Consider the following 14,557-nt stretch of genomic DNA (forward strand, 5'->3'; position numbering starts at 1 on the left):
GAGAAAGATGGGCAACCCCCCAGCCAGAGACATGGACCAACCAGCCCCCAGCCCCAGGGTCTCCATGCAAGAAGGAGGGGTGTGGTGAGAGCCAGGTGCAGCTGCCGGGGTGGGGTGGGGGAAGGGGGTGGCTGAGTGCATGTGGGTGCTGAGCAGAGAGGCCCCTGACCTTTGTATTTCTTGGCACTGGGGATACGGGTCAGCTTTGTGTCCACTTCATCCTCCTCGGTGATCTTCAGTACTTGGGTGCGGTACTCGACCACCATGGTGAGCAAGTCAGGGCGGCGGGAGATCTCAAAGATGTGTTCGATGTAGGAGAGGTTGTCTGCGCAGGAATAAGCACAGGGAAGGAGGTCAGCTGTTGTCAGGTGCAGGCGGTTAGGAAGCAGGGAAGCAGCAGCAAGTGCCCTGTCCGTTAAATCGGCTGAATTGTGCCTGCCTTGGCCCGCCCGCAAAGTTGAAAGAGCTTGGGTTGCCCTGCCTCTTGCACCCCTCCACGATTTCCATGCAGACAATCAGCGCAGGGACTTCTCTCTTTCTCCTTCTCCCCCCAGCCCCCCCCCAAGATGGCACCATGTCAAAAGCAGCCCACTGTTTCATGCTAATCGTCACCTTAATCCCACACCTGTTCCATTCTCTACGTGTGAATTTAACTTGACTCTTTGTGTCTGTAACATACCATGTGTGTAAGTGTGTGTGTGTTGGTGCTGCTTTCCTCAAGGTGTGACTGACGACTGTGAACCTCTCTGGAGGCACAGGGCTGCCTTGCGTGGGCACAGCATGCCAGTGTGAGTCTGTTCACGATGATGCTGGCGCGTGGGCAGATAGACCAGTGCAGAGGTGTATGTGTGTGTATATGAGAGAGGAAGGCAACCAACCAACAGCAGGTTGCATTGCCTTGAGAAAACAACTTTTTTTAAAAAAAGAAGCAGCACAAAATGACATCATCCAGCTCCACACAGCACCATCTGTAGTCTTCCTCCACAGCTACCACAGGGAGGGGAAGAGCAGAGGCAGGCCCAGACAGAGGGGGGGGGCATATGGTCCACTTGACCTGGGCCTCCGATTCCAAAGGGGGCCTCGGTCAGCATATTCACAATCAGTAAAATGAAAAAAAGTAACACAGGGTAAAAAAGGGCCACATTATCTACCTGGCCCGGGCTTCTGCCTGGCTCTGCAAGGGGCTGGGCAGAGGCAAGTTCAACCCAGGTAAGGCTCAGCCTTCCTGAGCTTCTGTGGCTGTTCATGCGTGTGTGTGTGTGTTTGGGGGGTGGTGATCTCAGCTCAAGAACCTGGAAGGCTGAAGTGGACAGGATGGGTGGGGGGAGAGACCAGCAAATCTGCACAAGAGCAGAAGAGAGCTGGGATGCAGGGCGTTGCAGGCTGGGTCTGGGTGTGAAGAGCATCTAATGCGGGAGGGCGATATTTAGATATATTTCAATATTTCTCCTCCTGTGCCCAGAGCAGCTTCTGATGCTACCTGCTCTTGTTTGTCACCATACTATTTTTGTTGAATGCTGAGGACACAACTTTTTACCCTGGCCCTTGACACCTGAGATGTGCATTTTTAGGGCTCACCCTATTTTTGTGTGATTTCATTCTTCACAGTTACAGTGGTACCTCGGGTTGCAAACACCTTAGGTTACATACACTTCAGGTTAGACTCCGCTAACCCGGAAGTAGTACCTTGGGCTAAGAACTTTACCTCAGGATGAGAATAGAAATCGTGCAGCGGCAGCGGGAGGCCCCATTAGCTAAAGTGGTACCTTACGTTAAGAATGGTTTCAGGTTAAAAACGGACCTCCGGAACGAATTAAGTTCATAACCAGAGGTACCACTGTAGAGGATTTTAAACTGTTTTTAATGTTGTAATAAGTAGTTGTATTCTCTGTGGATTTGTCCAATCCTCTTTTAATGGCATCCAATTTGGTGGTCATCCCTGCTTTCTGCAGGAGTGAGTTCCCTTGTTTAACTATGTGAAAGACTCTCTTTTATCTGTCCTGAATGTTCCAATGTTCAGCTTCATCCATGAGTTCTAGGGTCATGAGAGGGTGTCCCCCCCCTTTGTTGGTGAGTGTTGTGTGTGTGTGTGACACCTGGCGTAATCTCTTCTGAGAGCTGTTCATTCCTACAGCCATACGCACACCTCCCAAACATGCACCCATTTTTGTAATGGGTACCCCCACAGTTGCACTGGGGCCCCTGAAAGAGGTGGTGGTTTGGGCTCCTGGTTCTGTCGCACAACTCATTTGCGAGGACACGGCATCCACACCTTCTCACTGCGCTCCTGCCCTGTCAAATGGTGCCGGGTGCCAGGGATTCATCTCCCTACCCCCAGCCTCCCTCCTGGGAACACAAAGAAGTGAATGCAGTGGTTTGTTGGTCTGGAAGTGTCAAGCCCTTGAATGAGATCTGAACCCTGAGCGGACCTGCCTTGCTGAGTCACTGGTTCTCCCAGGAGCCCATCCATCCGTTCCTCTTGCCTGGAGCTGTCACGGCCAGGCAGGCAGGCAGGCAGGCTGGCAGGCTGCTCCTCCCCGCTCCCCAACCCTCATGGAACCTCAAGCCTGCCAGCTCTGAGTCACTCAACTTGATTCCGCTGCTCTTACCTTCCTTCCTTTGGAAGGAAAGCAGGGTGAAAGTGGGGGTGAGAGAGGGCTGAGCTGCTTATTGATACATAGGCATGTCTAGGTGTACAAATTATTCTCCCCTGCCCCTCTTCTCCATGTTTATTTTGATCCCACAGATTCAGATATAGGCTAGGGTGCAGCCAGGGGTGCCAACTTGCCCCCCCCCCACACATTGAGGGGACCTGGCCATGTGATATGTCACAAGATGCCACCCAGCATGTGCGGGACACGCAGAGGGTGATCTTTGCTCTCCCGCACCTCAGCAACCCCCCCCCCCCGGCTCCTGGGCTCCCATCCTGAGTGATAGGCTGGTGCGGAAGGGGCCTGGGGCTGAGCACACTCTCTTCCTCCCCTGCTCCTCCTCATTTCCTTCTCCTTCTCATAAGAGCAGCAGAAGAGCCTGCTGGATCAGCCCATCTAGTCCAGCATCCAACTAGATGCCCCAATGGGAAGCTTGCAAGCAGGATTTGAGTACAAGAGCCCTCTGCCCTCCTGCAGTTTCCAGCAACTGGCATTCAGAATCATTTCTGCCTCCTTCCGTGGGGACAGAGCAGAGTCATCGTGGCCAGTAGCCCTGCTCACCTTTGTCCAGTTTCTTGTGCTTTTCAAGGAAGCTGAACCAGTCCTTGCTGGTAGTGATTTCCTCGTTCTTCTCGCTGGGGATGTCCTCCTTGCAGGCCGACTTCAGCTGGTCCAGGTCTTCGTTGGTGATGTTCTCAGCCAGCTCCTCCAAAAGGCTGCTGTATTCTGCCATCTCTGCAAGGTGTGAGGAAGGGGGAACAGGGCAAGTTATATAAAGGGGTAGGCAAGACGTCACGCTTGCAGGATCTGTCTACTAGGACCTGATATCTACCAACTGGAGCCAGTTGCAAATCACACACACATTGGATGAAAGGACCCTGAGCCCAGGAGTGGGCTTGGACTGCCGGAAGTGAACAGAGCTTGAACCCTTCAGCATTCAAAAATAAATTAAAAATCCACTTATGGTTACCCAGCTTTTCTTCAGTTCTGCAGCATTTGGGTGGGGTGGGGGAGTCATTGTGAAACAACTGGGAGTCAGAAACCCTTGCTGACTTGGTGCAAATCACCCAAGAGACCCACCAGTAGATCCCTAACTACCTTCTGCACATCCCTCAGTTGAAGCTGCAGATGCAGCTGTTTATTATTATTGTTATTTCATTTAGATCCCATCTTTCCTCCAAGAAGCTCGAGGTGGCATACCTGGTTCTCCCCTTTCCATTTTAACCTCATGACAATCCTGTGAGGTAATGAGCTTTGTTACCGAGTGGAGATTTGAATCCTGATCCTTCTCTGGTCCCTAGTCCACAACTTGAGGGAGTCAAAGGGCCCTGGAATGACCAGTGATGAATTCCTGTGCTCCACCCTGGAATCTGGCTTTCTATCATCAAATACTGTGTTTCTGTTCTTCTTCCCTAGTGTGCCTGGAAACCAGGTAGGTTCTTCTTTGTTCTACTTTGTGTGCCAATTGTTGCAGCCGGCTTAGTGTGTTCTCAACTGACCTTCCTTAGCTAGGGAGATGGTTTGTTAGCAGCCTCAAGATTTATGTTTTCTCTGTTGGGAGATAGCTGGCAATCGTCCCCTTCCAAGTCTGGGAGAGAAAGGACATACAACTGCACAGACCCCAAGCTCATTATGCTTCTGCATTTGTAAATAAATCAAGTACTGTACAGTGGTACCTGGGTTCTCAAACTTAATCTGTTCCGGAAGTCCATTCCAAAACCAAAGCATTCCAAAAAACAAAACGCGCTTTCCCATAGAAAGTAATGCAAAATGGATTAATCCGTTCCAGACTTTTAAAAACAACCCCTAAACCAGCAATTTAACATGAATTTTACTATCTTACGAGACCATTGATCCATAAAATGAAAGCAATAAACAATGTACTGCAGTCACACAATTAATCAATCAGTAGCTGAACTGGGTTCCACACAATCACAAAAACAAACAAACAAAGAGCAGAAACAAAAACACAAAATAAAAAGCAAAAACATACAGACCTTAGCGTAACACTCAAAATGGAAGTGTGGCACTCAAATTGGAAGCATAACAGGGTTCCGAAAAAGGTTCGCAAACTGGAACACTTACTTCCAGGTTTGCAGTGTTTGGGTTCCAAGTTGTTTGAGTACCAAGATACCACAGTATTGCAGAAGGCTGTGGACCACGCGCATTGCAGAGCTCATTTGAAGTATGCGGCTCCCCACCCAAAGAATCTTGGGAACTGTGGCTTGTAAGGAAGCTGGAAAATGTAGCTCTGCAAGAAGCGGTACACTAGTTTGCCAGATGTTGTTGTGGGATGTTCCTGATAGGAATGACACTAGGTATTGGATCCTCAGAAACCTTTTGCCTCCTCTCCGGGGTGGTAAGGGGTGGTGAGTCATCCGCAACTCACCCTGCCTGGAATTGGTGGCAGGTCTTTTTACTTTCTCTGATAAAATTCCTCCTCCTCTTTAGCCTTTTGAAGGGATTGTCCACACTTCCTCTTGTTCTGTGCCTCGAAAGCACAGGGCCCAGACGTTTCCCACTTGTCACATGCCCCAACAATTTCTCCTGGAAAACCCACTATTTAGCGCTAAATCGGAGCAAGCATCAATCCGGGGAAAAACCCAATCAATGTATGCTTCGATTCAGCAGTAAGGAGTTGGTTTTCCCCGAAGGGAAAACAGCAGGGCCAACAAAAATCTAGATGAGCCCTAAGTGTTTGCTTAGGTCATAGCTGCCAAGTTTTTCCTTTTCTCGCGAGGAAGCCTATTCAGCATAAGGGAAAATCCCTTAAAATAAGGGATAACTTGGCAGCTATGGCTTAGGTCAGTTTAAGGTTGGTAGGCAACCCAAGACACTTTGTTTCTCCAGCGCACAGTCTTTCCCTCTGGCTGTTTCTCACCCAAAGGAAACCAACCTCAGGTTGTTCTGCCCTGGAACATCTTTCCCCCACTCCCTGCTGCTCCGTCAAGTGTAGAGCACACAACAAATATCATTAAACTGATGCTGATCCTCCCAGTGGAACTATTTGGCCAGGCAGAATACCGGCTGCCTGGTTTTTTGTTTTCGTTTCAGATTGATTTGCTGCTGATCTGTGAAGCTTTAGCCATTCTGAAAAGTCCTGCCATTTATGAGGCGTCCTGACGCAAGCATGCACTTTTTAGTGTGGTGTGGAAGAGAGACTTCCCTTCTGGAATGGTGGTTTATGGGAGACTGGAATGTGCAACCACCAGGCCCCAAAAAGGAATGTCAACACCCACCCCCTGCATGCATGTGCTCCTGGTTCTCTATTACACGCAAAACAAGAACATCTGCTTTCCTTTGACAAATACTGGAAAGAGCTGGGAGAATTTCTAAGATAACAGAACCAAAAAGCTTCCCACAAACTCACATCCTGAAGACAATTCATAAAAATACCACTAACGTTTTTTCCAACAGGGTTTTGTTATGGACTGCGATTTCGGCTGGCCCAAGACATTTTTTCTGCTGGAGGCAAATGTTCCCCCCTTCAGCAGCTAACTAGACTGACCACTGGCTCTTGTTTCAACATTTATGACCGGACAGCACTCTCCCCACTGCACCTCAGAGGGCAAAGGGTTGGCTCTGGGGGCAAAAGCAGCTCTATTTGCCAACATGTCACTGCTTTCCATCAACATCTGCCGCCAGAGGCAGCCACCTCACTCAACCTCCTAATGGAAGGGCTGGCTCTGCTGCCTGCTTTTATTTTTAAAAAGGACAGCCCTTGGCATGTGTTGTGATTTTATTATGCATTAAAGACTCAAACCACAGCACAGAGCTTTAGAATGCTTGCTGGGACATCAAGGCCTTGGACTCTGCCCTCCTAGCTAGAGAAAAGCACTTCTGCATCTGTATGAAAGGCAGAATACCTCTCCCCTCCCTATTTTGAGCTTGTTTGCATAAATGGCTTGGTAATGGAGATTAGTGTGTGTGTTTCCTCCTCATTTAAAAAATGAGGGCACTGGGAAATATAATTCCCAGACAGAGACATCACCCAGCTTTGTAGGGCTTTCTAGAATCCCTGACAGTTCAGGGACAATGAGCAATTTGGCCTTGGATTTGGAGAGAGGGGCTCATCTGTGGATAATGAGAACTTATTTCAAAAAGAGGAGGGGGCCGGGAGGTATTATTGCAGCAACAGCTGGGTCTCTACCAGGGATCTCCAGCCACAGGCCTCAGGGTGGAAGGAACTGTGGAGGGAGGGGGGGAAAGGGAGCGAAATAAACTGCTACCCTTCAAATGCCTTTAGTGCCACAAATGTCAACAGGTACTGTGAAGTGTTTACTAGTTGCATTCAAATAGGAGAACTCTGTGGTCCTTCCAAGCATCACCTCTCCCTGCCCCTACTCATTAGCATAAGGTAAAGGTAAAAGTACCCCTGACCGTTAGGTCCAGTTGTGAACGACTCTGGGGTTGCGTGCTCATCTCGCTCTATAGGCTGAGGGAGCTGGCATTTGTCTGCAGACAGCTTCTGGGTCATGTGGCCAGCAGGACTAAGCCGCTTCTGGTGAAACCAGTGCAGCACACGGAGATGCTGTTTACCTTCTTGCCAGAGCGGTACCTATTTATCTACTTGCACTTTGATGTGCTTTCAAACTGCTAGTCCCTACTCATAGCACATGCACTCCTAATTTCATCAATGCTTCCTGCCACCCCCACTCCTCGGGGAAAAAAACCACACATCCCAAAGGGTGCTGACAAATTCTGAAGGGAAAACTAAACCACTCTGCCCAAATCCGATTCTGATTTGGGAGACAGAAACCAGAGGAGTAGTCTAGGACAAGCTGAATGGTTCAGGAGTCAAAGGTCAGCTGGTTGAAGTGTAGAATGGAAATTACAGTCGTACCCTGGAAGTCGAATGGAATCTGTTCCTGAAGTCCGTTAGACTTCCAAAACGTTTGAAAACAAAGTGCGGCTTCTGATTGGCTGCTGGAAGCTCCTGCAACCAATTGGAAGCCCCATCGGACGCTTGGCTTCCAAAAATAGTTCACAAACTGGAACACAAACTGGAACACTTGCGGCGTTTGGGAGCCAAAACGTTCAAGAACTAAACTTCGAAAACCAAGTTATGACTGTAAATGATTTTGGTTCCTCCACTACCATGAGAGAAGAAAACATAGATTTTTTAGCATTCAGGACTGTCACTACTACCGTATTTCCAGCAGGTTTTGTGCTCTCGCTCTCTCTCCCCCCCCCCTCTCTCTGGGTGTTGTAAAGTTGCTGGTACAGGAGGAACTACTGTACTGTAATTGATTTGTTACTCTATAGTATACAATGAAAAGAATGGGTTTGAACCACACCTTCCACTTCCCCCAACCCTCCCCCCCGCCTGCCTCAGTCCAATTTGTTGTTTGCTATCTCATTGCTGTTGCTTGTTAATTCTGCTCAAATCCAGTGATTAATTATCCAGGGATTTGGGAAATACAGCAGCTGGATTTCCAGACAGTGTTTGTCAGATTAAGGCAGAAGCTCTCAATCCACCGACCTCAATGCTCGTTCTGGTTATTAACTAACATTTGAGGGTGTTTTTTAAAAAATAAAAATAAAATAAAAAACAAATGCCGCCATGACTTAGATAGAGAAGCTTTTGTTCAGCAGGTGAGGGAAGATCTGGAGTAGTAAGAAAAGTGGATTATCACAGCCTAAAGGGCCTTGCTCCAGAATGCATATCACCTTGCAGGGAACGAATTTAGTTACACAAGCTTTTGCACCTCTCTGGAGAACCACATTCTTACACAACAAAGGAATAAAGCCATGTTATATGTGATTATCCCCTAAAACTTCATCACTGTGTACGATAAAAATACAGGATGGTATTATTGCACCCTTATAAAAAGCACAATTCATGCATGGACAAACCCCCACGCAAAAGCACACATTCTTTGCCCCCAAGCATTCACACAAATTAGCCTGACAGAGCTATGGCACCCTGGCCTACCAAGGAACAATTGCACCACCCTTTTCAATGAGTGACCCAAATCTACAGCCAATTGTATGAGATTTGTTGGCTGGCTGGCAAGCCTCAAATCTCAAGTATTTGCACAGCGACACAACATGCACCATCAATCTCCTGCATCTTCAGAGCCCTTTCCGACCAGAACATACTCATTAATTAATTCTCTGCTGCGCAATTAAGCCCGTGCCCTGGGCACAGCTAATCATTCCAACACACACAAAACCACAAACAAATTTTATTCCTTTTTTTGTTTTGTTTTCCAGAGTGCCACCCCCTAGTTAGTGTTTCCCTCAAGGGGCACATTCTGTAGTCATTTCTATAACACCCTATTGAAAACGTAAGCACCTAAGAAGAGCCTGGCTGCTGAATCAAACCCAAGGGGGTGGGGCATCTAGTCCAGCTTTTTGTTCTTACTATGGTCAACCAGATACAGATGGGAAGCAGGAGACGAGTGCAACAAAAGCTCTCTCTCCATTAGTGCTTCCCAGAGGCAGCCCCCTCCCACATCTTCCCAACTCTTCTCAAGGATGTGAGCTATGTGTCTTCAGCGCCACTCCAGCACACATGTGCATACAAACAGCAGCCCAGGAAGCAGAGAAAGAGACCATTAAATTGGTACCTGAATAAATTGGCCTATTTATCTCTTCTTCCCTCCACTTTTAAATCTTGTGTTGTGACTATTGGTTTGAAGTCACCATTGTTTCAAATTGAAGATTGCCCTAAGCACCTTGGCAGAAAAGCCATAGGTAAATGCAGTGAACAAATGAATGAATGAGAAGCAACGTCTGGACAGGAGCAGAAGTGGGTTGAGACTGGAGCAGGTTGCAAAGGGACCGCCGGAAACTTACTTTAAGCTCTCGCTTGTTCCTTTGTGGCCACTTCTGTTCCTGCTGTACATGAGACATTGCAAATGGCAGTGGTTTGTGGGGAACAGCCTCACGGGCCAAATTGGGACCTGGGCTGCTGTAAATGAACCCTAAACTCTGCATAATGGCCCGTGCCTGTATTTCTCCTGTGAGTTCTCCTCCTGTTATCACCACTTGATGTTGAACAGCCTTGGGCACCCTGGCAGGGCCATCTACACTGATAACAACACATAATCCCCACACACATTCTGGACCTATGGGCCAGAGGTCTGTCATAAATCAGCCTTCTGGGCACAAGGGATTTGCAGGCAAAAAGACTGCCACCTCCACTGATTAGAGCAGCCTTTGCCAGTCCAGATGGGTTGGACTTGGAGCTCCCTGGATCAGCCCCTGTCAACACAGTGGAGGCTGGCATAGTTTACTCCTGTCCCTCAGCCCCCTGGTGTGTTGTTCCTTCCTTCCCCATAGGAAGCTGCCTTATACTGAGAGTCAGACCCTTGGGATCCATCTAGCTCAGTGCTGTCAGCACAGGCTCTCCTGTTTCTGGGAAGGGGCTTCCCCAGTCCTACCAGGAGATGCCCCTGGGGATTGAAGCTGGGGTCTTTCGCATGCAAGGCAGGTGCTCTGCCACTGAACTACAGCCCTTCCTCCCCCTCCCCTTGGGGAAGGACCACAGCTCAGACAAAGGGCATCTGCCTTGGATGCTGAAGGCATCACCAGGTTGGGCTGGGAGAGAACCCTGCCTGGAACTCTGGAGAGATGCTGCCAGCCAGGGTGGGCAATATCAATAAGACATGACCATGATGGCACTGGCCGCTGCTGCTGCCTCCACCACCACCACATGGTTCCCTTCGTAGTCTCTGCTCTTGCTCTCTCCTCTGTCAGAGTTCAAACTGTGCGCAGGGCCAGTCCACTCCCACTGATCTTCCCTTGGGGGTGAATTTCGTTCTTCTGTTCTGTGGGCCTGCCAAAGCCAGCATCACCCGCTCCTGGGTGTGTGAGTGTGTGTTTTAATTTTAAAAAATAATAATCAGAGGCAGAGCTTTTCACGGCAGATAATAATCAGAGGCAGAGCTTTTCACCCCTAACCATTTTCTGTTCATCTGGCTGCTGTAGGTGGGTGGGGGGCACCACTGGGCAGGAGAAGGCAGTGAAAAGATGGGCCATCATCCTACCCTCTGGACCCCTGTTGGAGAGAGGGGGGGGCTGTCCTGTTTTGGGGTTCTTGTCGTCCTCCCTTAGGAAGAGGAAATTCCAGCTGTTCATTTGAAGCAAGAAGCCTTCCCAGATGGCTACCCCTTCCCGAAACAATGAATCACTGATAGAAAAGGGGAGAGATCCTGGCTCCAGCAGGTTCAAATGGTCCTTCCACTCTTCCCCCCCTCACTCCATGCTACTTATTTACGCCTTCCCCTTTGCACTCTGGGTGGCAGGCAGGGAGGAAGCAAGCAAGTGGGGTGCTGTGGTGTGGGGCTGCTCCTTTCTCTGCCTGCCCCACTTTATGCCCTTTCCAAGGGCTGGGGGGGGTAGGGGTGGCATGTATATTCCCTCCCTTGCTTATTCACGCCGTTTCTCTGGCTCCCTCACCTTTCTTGTTTCCCCCCCTTCTCTCTTTCTTTCTGTGCCACGGGCATTCAGCAACCCTTCAAGAATAACAAACTGCCCACACTGGGCCTGCTGCCCGTTTCCCAGGCCCGCTGGGTGGCATGAAGAAAGGAGGAAGCAAGCTGGGGATAATGGCAGGGAGCGAGTGAAGGCCCAGGGGCTACCAACTTGCCAATAAACAAATTGGTTACAGACAGCTCCTGTGCCTAGAAGGGGCTGCTGAAAGCAGCAGTTGAAGCTTTCTAATGGCATGGGCAGAAAAACAACAACACTGGTTTAAGAGGATGGGAGGGCTACCTGGGAGGTACTTCTGCACTGGAGGGAGTTGGTTGGACCAGATGACCCTTAGAAACACAGAACCATAGAGCTGGAAGGGACCTCTGGTGGTCAAATAGTCCAGCCCCCTGCAATGCAGGAATCTCAACTGAAGCATCCAGGACAGATGGCCATCCAACCTCTGCTTCAAAACCTCCAAGGAAGGAGAGCTCATTCTCTTGTGGGAGTCCATTACACTGTCAGAAAGTTTAGTCTGGACCTCCCTTCCTTATAATTCGAATCCCTTGGTTTGAGTCCTACCCAAATGAGCTAGAGCCTGGCTGCTGGATCAGGCCAAAGGGCACCCCCCATCGTAATCCAGCATCCTGTGTCTCCACAGTAGTCAGCCAGATGCCAGGGAGCTTGCCCACAAACAAGACCTGAGCACAGCAGCTGTGATTCCCAGCGGCTGCATGCCAGAGCCGTTGACATGAGGCAGGCTTATTTCCTAGAGAAGGTGCAGTCTGGGGGAATGTGCAGCTTTGCCACTGCGAGTTTCTGCCACCTCTAGCAATGCAGATTCTCCAGCTCTGCTCATTCTCTCACCTCCTTATTCACACAACTAAATCTTACAGGATTGTTAACAGAAACAGCACCTTCCCCTAGCAACCCCCAGTGAGCTCCTGTGTGGTGAGCTGGAGAGGGAGGAGACCAGAGTCATGCAGGCTTGACATAACCTACCTCACAGGGTTGTTGTGAGGATAAAAGAAGATGGGGCAGGCCATGAATATAATCCTGAGCAAATTTGAAGGTGGGGTGGTAGGTTGTTTTTCTTTCTTTTAAGTAATAAACAATTAAAACAAATGGTATGTGGGTGATGTTCCTAGAGGTCCCTGCTGTAGGCAGAGTGTTTGGTGCTCTGATCCAAAGAGGAAATCCTGTTGCTGTTGTTTATTTCGGCCTGGTATTTTTTTAAGCTGCCTCTCTGCCCTGAGGCACCAAAGTGACACAATGACGATTAAAATTCAGCACAACCCCATCGTGCAAATGTCCATGTGCATACTGGATTTGTACTTAATACTGATATGCAGCCTCCAAATCTCCACGTTCAGCTCTTAGGATTCTTGTTGACATAATTTGCTAGTCTATGTGGAGTACTGGGGGATTTGTGGCCTAGATTTGTCAGGAACCGGGGTGGGGTGGTGGGGTGGAGAGATTTGTGGAATTGTGGGTGAAAAAAATAATTCTAGGTCATCTGAGGACTTACGAGACCCAAAATCCACTTCTCAATCCCAACTTGCAACATGGGGACCCACTTAAAATTATTTTAGTGTGTGCATCCATCTTTCTCTTTTTTCCCTTCTCTCTCTATCACAGGAGTGCCTAACCTGTGGCCCTCCAGATGTTGCTGGACTTCAGTTCCCCCAATCCCTGGCTACCAGCACTGAGGGGAGCTGGACTCCCCTAACATCTGGAGGCTCCAGGTTAGCCACACCTGGTCTCAGGTGACCAGGCCTGGAGAAAGGGAAGACTCATCCAATTCTGTGAGCAATGGGGGAATTTTCAGCACACATAATGTGCCAGGTCAGGAAGAGATGAAAAGTTGCATCCGATGAAACCAACGTTAACAGTGAATTAGACTAGAGGGGCATCAAGCGTTTCCATCTAATTCAGCACCATGTTCTCAAAGAAGCCCACCACAAGAAGTCAGCTAGCCCACACATGCCTGAGTTGCAGGTTCCTCTGAACATGGAGCCATCGTGGTTAATCAACCCCTTTGCTTCTCAAGGAAATTGTTGCATCCCCTTTTAAAAGAAGCTTCAGAAAATTAAAATAGTGGTGGTATTGCCCTAGTGCAGCCCACTGAAGGTCCCATCACAATGCTTTTGCTTGTTCCAGACCACCAGACAAATGCTCTAGTCTAGATCAGAGCTTTCCAGACTTTTCATATTGGTGACACACTTTTTAGACATGCATCATTTCGTGAGACCAGTAATTCAGTTTTACTAGCAAGCCGGAGGTTAAACTAACCCCTTATAAGAGCATTTGCGTGACACACCTGCACACTGCAGGAATGGAGGGAATCATGAAGGGCAAGTGACAAAGTCCCTCTCTGTTGCCTCCCCTGTGCCCAGTTTTACACCTGCAACCTCCTCAGGGCAGCTTCCTGACTTTTGGATGGTGCGATATTATGTAACAAGTCGCCAAATGGTGTTGGCAGGATGCAAAGGTGTTGAGAACAAAACTGACTCTTAGGCTATCTGTGGAAAGGAATCAGCTGGGAATGCTTGAAAAGGTGGAGCCAGGGATGGGATTTACTTAGAGAGGGAAATGGTAAAGGAGGAGGGCTTTTCGCCTTCTCGTTTTCAAAGATTGTCAAAGCTGTCAAGTTTTCCCTTTTCTTGCAAGGAAGCCTATTCAGCATAAGGGAATTTCCCTTAAAAAAAGGGAGAACTTATGCTTAGTAAACAAGCAGCAACAGCCGCCTAGTTCACTCTATGATCCTGTTTTCTACATGGCACCCAATATGGATGCTGAGGGGAGAGACACCAGGCTTCTCACTTTCTTCTTCTCTCAAATGCATCTACAGTATAGAGTGTTGAATGGTTTAAGGTTCGTTATTGTTTCACAAGATATGTATCTCTTTAAAAGCCAGAAGTAAATGTCATGACCTAGTCTTGCAGCTGTGGGGCAGCACAGCAGGTGATGTTAAGGTTGTGTAAATTAAGCTGCATCAGCAATTGGATATACAGTAGTATATAAGGAGCATTGTGTACCTCTCTCAGGACCCTGGTGGGTGGGTCACTGGATGTTTTGTAGTAACTTATTATGTGCAGAACATTTAGTCTCCTCAGCATGCTTTCTGCAGCACAGTTACTCAGTTTAAGTTTCATAACATAGAGAAGGAGAAGGAGCTGAGGAGTGTTTTGTTAGAATGAAAAAGTATTGCAAATTCTTAAGGCAGCAGCCTAGTCCTTAATGAGCATGAACTAATTGCTAGAGCTTGAAGGGCTGAAGATTCAGAAGCCATTTATAGAAGGGGAGAACTTTGTTGGAAGGAGATAAAAAATTGAGACTGCAATTTCTTAGGAAATAAGTAGCAGCGGCCTTGCTTCATGTTCCTTTATCTACAGAAAGGTTCAAAAATGAATTCTGAGGGGAGGTTATTTTCCACTCACAACGTGCCAGACATCACTATTTACCATAGTTCTCTCAGATGCCATTGA

The 14,557-nt window shown here is 48.4% G+C and overlaps 1 protein-coding gene across 1 annotated transcript in view; it reads right to left on the bottom strand.

Annotated features, from left to right (window-relative positions):
• Positions 1–14,557, bottom strand: part of PEA15 (proliferation and apoptosis adaptor protein 15) — a 47,756-nt gene that overhangs the window by 7,665 nt on the left and 25,534 nt on the right. Inside the window, exons 2-3 of the mRNA XM_035097757.2 lie at positions 3,213–3,386; positions 170–325 (exon numbers count right to left, since the gene is read on the bottom strand). Coding sequence (XP_034953648.1) covers positions 170–325; positions 3,213–3,384 — 328 coding nt within the window. The 5' untranslated portion in view covers positions 3,385–3,386. The remainder of the gene's footprint in view (positions 1–169; positions 326–3,212; positions 3,387–14,557) is intronic.

The sequence above is a fragment of the Zootoca vivipara genome, chromosome 17 (assembly GCF_963506605.1).
Source record: "Zootoca vivipara chromosome 17, rZooViv1.1, whole genome shotgun sequence".
Lineage (NCBI taxonomy): Eukaryota > Metazoa > Chordata > Lepidosauria > Squamata > Lacertidae > Zootoca > Zootoca vivipara.